Raw genomic sequence first — 5598 nt, 5'->3', positions numbered from 1 at the left:
CCCGAGTGCTGGGATTAAAGGCGTGCGCCACCACGCCCGGCTAGAAGGCTTGTTCTTAATGGCACTAGATTCTTAAAGAATCACAGCCGCTTTCTCTAGGCCCTCTTTGTCTGCAACCTTAAATGGGTTCAAATGCCTTCCCCGTCTTTCTACTGCTGTCTGTCACTGTAGACCTGTGTGAGGGCAGTGAGCAACAGCCATTCGACAGCTCGAATGCTGTGCTGTCTTGACATTTCCTCTACCAAATAAACTCTTCTCGTCATATCTTAAATCAACCTCACTGAAGTTCTCAGGACATGGGCAAAATGCAACCAGAGTCTTTGCCAAAATGTTACAAATGAGTGCTCAGCCTAGCTCCTAGCAGGGCCCTGCTCTTCTCTGAAACCTGATCTCCTAGCTCCCACTGTTTATATTTCTATTGGCATTCTAGTCTTCCAGACTACAACCAGAGTGGCCCCCTAAGTTGTACTTACACCACGCCATGGCTTCTCTAGCCTACAGCTTCAGATTCTTCTAATTCTTCCCACACACCAGTTTCAAAGGCTTATGAGCCATATGATCTTACATCACGGCAAAGGTACCACTTCTTGGTTCCAGTTTTCTTGGTTATTTTTTGTTTTTGTTGTTGATGTTGTTGTTGATGTTACTGTTGTTGTTGTCTATGGCAATAGACTTGACAAAAGCAAATTACAGAAGAATTGATTTGAGCTCACAGTCAGGATACAGTCTGTCAGAGAAAGTGTGGCAGCAGGAGGAGGCTGTTTACACACATGCACTCAAGAAGCAGAGAGGAATGAAGAAGCAGAGAGGAATGGTAGTGTCTAGCTCAGGCTTCCCTTTTCTCTCAGTCTAGGACCCCAGACACTGGGATGGTGCCACCCGTACTGAGGGTGAGCCTTACCACCTTGGTGAAACCTGTCTGGAAGTACCTCAGAGACAAGCTTAGAGGTATGTCTTCTAGCTGATTCCAAATCCTGTCCTGTCAAGTTCACTAGATTAGCCATCAGAGGGATGACGGGATGGGAGAGGTGATAAGGATAGTGACGGTGTTATCACCATCACCCGTGCCTTGTGCTGGGTGTTCAGCACCGCCCCATTATATATATATATATGTGTGTGTGTGTGTGTGTGTATGCATATATATATGCATATATATGCATGTATATATTCATGTAAGTCACAGTACATTCCTGTAAATGAGCCATCATCCCTGTTTCACCAGAAGCATAAACTGAGGCACAGACAAGTAAATTGGGGCACAGCATAGCTGGTAATGTATCAGTAGAGCAGATATCTTTAGAGCCCATGTTTTGGCCCCTATATATACCTTACACTAAAGGCCTGTCCGTGCCAACACCAAGGCCAGGCTGTCCAGGGCCTCTGAGTTCTGTCCAGCCCCTGGTTGTTGTTCAGGCGGCTTTTAAAAGATGGGTGTGTCTCTTCCCCACCTTGTCCTGATTAACTGCCTCACTCAATTCTAACTCTGGTGCAGTCAAATGTTCAATCAGTAGTTCTTAATCACATGAGTCCGTTTGTCTATGTATTGCTGATGGTGTCACACTGTCTGACAGTTATAGGATCTAAATGGCCTCTCAGCTGGTGCTAGACACCATCAGCTGCCCTTCCTCGTTCTCATGTCCCACTGTTTAGCCCTGTTCGTCTGGCTTCAGACCTAAAAGCCATTGGGCAGTCTGTGACCAGTCTAGGTCTGTGAATTGCTGTCCTGGCCATAGGATAAGGTTCAGGTGGGCTCTGGGGCTGAAGAAGGAGCAGAGGGTAGGACTTGCAAGTGATCCAGCTACCCCCAGGCTGCCCCAGTGACAAACATGCCAAACCAGTTGATCCTGCTATACTGACAGTCCCTGCTATACTGACAGTTTAATGAGGTTTGATGGTAAGAGGCCTCTCTCTGGACATGGGTCCTGGCAGCCCAGGCAGCAAGCTCCCCACATGCCCTTAACTCCCAAGCCGTTACCTCCACTCCACCTGCACTAGAATGTTCCGGTGTATTCAGGCTCCACTCACCACCATGGTCTCATCTCCCACTTTCCTCGAAGGTCGTCCCATGAGCTCTGTGTGGTCATCCCTCCTCTCCCCACAGTCATGTCCTCATTTGCAAACTCTCATAACACAGAGGCCCTGTTACGTGCTATTGCACCAAGTCTTGCCTTCCTCCCAGTGGGAGGGGGTGTCAAGGCGCCTGAGTCACAAACATCTCGACCAAGAAGCAGCTTACACTTCCATACTGCTGTTCATCACCAAGGAAGTCAGGACTGGAACTCAAGCAGGTCAGGAAGCAGGAGCTGATGTAGAGGCCATGGAGGGATATTACTTACTGGCTTGGTTCCCCTGGCTTGCTCAGCCTGCTCTCTTATAGAACCAAGACTACCAGCCCAGAGATGGCACCACCCACAATGGGCCTTTTCCCCCTTAATCATTAATTGAGAAAATACCTTACAGCTGGATCTCATGGAGGCATTTCCTTACCTGAAGCCCCTTTCTCTGTGATAACTCCAGCTGGTGTCAAGTTGGCACACAAAACCAGTCAGTACACAAGACTTTGAGGAGTCCAGGCCTAGTCCTTGGCTGAGCCCCATGCTAAGAGCCCAGGTGAGACCAGCCAGTGAAGCTGTGCTTCTCAGTAGGGGATCATGAAAGGGACTTGGCTGTATGCACACCTGAAGAGCCACATATATCTTCCTTCCTCTATAACAGTGTTTCTCAACCTGTGTGTCACTACTCCTTTGGGGGGTCACATATCAGATATTCTGCATATCAGATATTTACATTACAATTCATAACAGCAAAACTATAGTTATGAAGTAACAAATAATTTTATGATTGAAGGCCACCACAACACGAGGAACTATATGAAAGGGTGGAAGCATGAAGAAGGTTGAGAACCACTCATGGGCTTAGCATCCAGAGTCTTGACGCCTGCCCACCCAGGTCACAACCCACATTACAGACTCCTAGGGGTCTATGAACGGCAGGTGTGAAGCCTACCAGCCTCAGAAAACCCCACATGCCCATCCCAGCTGCCTGGCATATTGCCCTTGAGCTGCAATGAGTGGCTGGTGAACACATTTTTATCCAACTCTGAACTTTGTCACTGAAGACATGGCCTTCAGTTGGGGCAGAGGAAGGTGATATACTTTAATGATGTCCATTAATCATGCTGGGTACAACTTATAAAGCCAGCACTATGCATGTCTCACTACAGCCCAATCTCCATCTCATGTGTCTCGGGGAGATTTATTTTCAGCAATATAATTTATTTGACATGAACATATCATAATTGCAGTTAGCAAGTTTTCCCCCCTTTTTATTTTAGAGGAAACTGCATTGTTCACCAGCAGTGTGTCCTTTTCAAATCAGCTTTCTGAAAGTGGGAAACAACAATTTGTTTTCTTGAGTTAACCAGCTATCCTCACAAATGGGCCATCTGACTCCATTCGTTGAGTTCCACCCTGAGCATCCCAGGCAATTACATGCTGAAGGCCAGCCAGTGTCTTTAGCTACACTCCCACTAAGAGAAGCTGCTGTCCCTGCTTTACAGAAGCATGGACTGAGGCACTGAGAGGGCAGGAGACTTGTCAAGGCTACACAGCGTAAGTGTGACCTGCTGCAGAGGCCAGAGCAGCTGGATGGGATGCTGATATTTCCAGTTAAAGTCCTGGTCTGAGACCAGGAGAAGGAACATGAGCTGTCAGCTGGGGGGCAGTGTCACTGTCTTCTGGTTCACAGGCCCTAGTGGTACCTCGATCCCTCACCTCTGTATCCCCATCCCATCTGGGTGTAGAAGAATAGCTATTGGGGTTGCTTCCTGTCAGTGAGAGTATAGTGGGGGCCACCTGCAACCTGGGTCCTCCTCACAAGATGGAGTGGGCCCCATGGAGGTTCCTGGGATGGTTGAGTTCATCTGGACTGGGTAAAGTTCCCTGCAAATTCCCCAACGTCGCAGGTCATTTTGAAGCTTCAGGATCTGGCCTGGTCCTAACGGAACTGGAGTCCACCTATCCTGTATTATGCCTTCCATCTATCTGTCCCTGTTCTTTCACATTGTCCCTCCTGGCTGGATGTGGGTAGGAACCTGTACCCTGGATCCTGGTACCCCTGGCAGTATGAAAGGCATTGACTGACTTCTCTCTCTCTCTGACCCACAGTGCGACAGTGAGAGTGGCGTGGATGACAAGGTGAGCCTGGCTTCCCTCCAACCCCTTCCTTCCGGACTGACCTGGGATAATCTACCTATCTACCCCACAAAGCTAGGAAGAATCACTATCTGGGAGTTTTCCCTAGTAGAGAGCCTAATACTACAGGGAACTTCTCTCTGGCTGCTGTGCCTGCCATGATATCAGTTTAGGCATCCCAACAGTAGACCTCGGACCTCAGATAGGCAGCCATTGCAGCAGAGACCCTGATAGAGGTCAGCCTAGGCCCTGGCTGGCCTTAAGGAGGATAGCAGACCTTTGCAGAGCAGCAGCAGGCACCTTCGGGAGGTGGGGTAGGAGCTGTTGGTCGTTGTTGCCTTCTGCTGTCCAAAACAAAATGTCCCCATTAATCGAGGGTTTGTGCTGTTCAGTGCTTAGTATTAGAGTCACTTGCTGCCACCACAACTTCTCAGGGCCCTTCAGGGCTCTTGAGCCCTCCAGGTAGTTCTTCATCACAGATGGTTGAGGAATCAGGAGAGGAGGGAGGGGACTTAGCACTTATCAAGTGGGTTGGGGAAGCCAGGTTTGTGTTTACTGGCCTTGGCTTCTGAGCAAACACAGTCCTAGCCAATGGGACTGGGGTGCTGGTAGCCTTGGTTGGCTGTGGCAATCCCATATACAGAGGAGAGGCCACAGAGGGAGATGTTTCCCAGACACAGGGCATGGAAGGGGGTTGAAAGTTAGCCTTGGACATTGGTTTGTGGCAAGTTTTTATGAAAAGGATTCACTAGGGTGTTTGGTGTCTGGTCATGCATGCTTTATTTAGGCGGAATCTGCAGTGCAGGACTCCATGGAGCCATGTCCGGCCTCTTGGCAGGTTCACCTCAGCTGGCCCCAGGGCCAGGCCCCTCGGGCTCTGTTGGCCACCTGCCTGTACCATCTGGTCTCAAGCCCCTGTGGTACCTTCATGGCCCCTCTGCAGTGCAGGTTCTTCTCACAGGTCCCATGAGCATGTCAAGGGGAAAAGTCCTGGAGGTCGGTATGTCCTGAGAGAGCCCCTGGGGCTCAGGGTGAGAGACCTGTGGGATCGTTGGAGTTGTGCCCTCTCTGTCTGGAGCTGCTGCCTCCTTCCCTGCAGACACCTTATACAGACAGAACATTTAAACAAACTCCCGGAACAGTGCTGAGCCTGAAGATCCCATGGTGCCACCCCTAGTGTAAAGGTAACTAGAAAGAAGTTCTCTCTCTAGCCTAGAGCTGCTCAGAGCATAGGGACTGGAATGGACATGAAAGGGGCTTCAAGAAGTTCCTGTTCTCCCCTCAAGTCTCCTAAAGGAAGCAGCACACACACACACACACGCACACCACTCCCCCACACCCCACATGCACTCCACATACACACCCCACACACCCACACCCCACACACACACACCCCACCCACACA

At 49.7% G+C, this 5598-nt stretch overlaps 1 protein-coding gene across 5 annotated transcripts in view; it reads left to right on the top strand.

Annotated features, from left to right (window-relative positions):
* Positions 1 to 5598, top strand: part of Fbrsl1 (fibrosin like 1) — a 90032-nt gene that overhangs the window by 50897 nt on the left and 33537 nt on the right. For all 5 annotated transcript variants that reach the window (XM_021162180.1, XM_021162185.2, XM_021162181.2 and 2 more), the window contains exon 5: positions 4167 to 4196. In XM_021162180.1, the coding sequence (XP_021017839.1) occupies positions 4167 to 4196 (30 nt within the window). The remainder of the gene's footprint in view (positions 1 to 4166; positions 4197 to 5598) is intronic.

This window comes from Mus caroli, chromosome 5, assembly GCF_900094665.2.
Source record: "Mus caroli chromosome 5, CAROLI_EIJ_v1.1, whole genome shotgun sequence".
NCBI lineage: Eukaryota > Metazoa > Chordata > Mammalia > Rodentia > Muridae > Mus > Mus caroli.
Note: the sequence above shows the minus strand (reverse complement) of the source record. Positions and strands in the feature narration are given on the sequence as shown.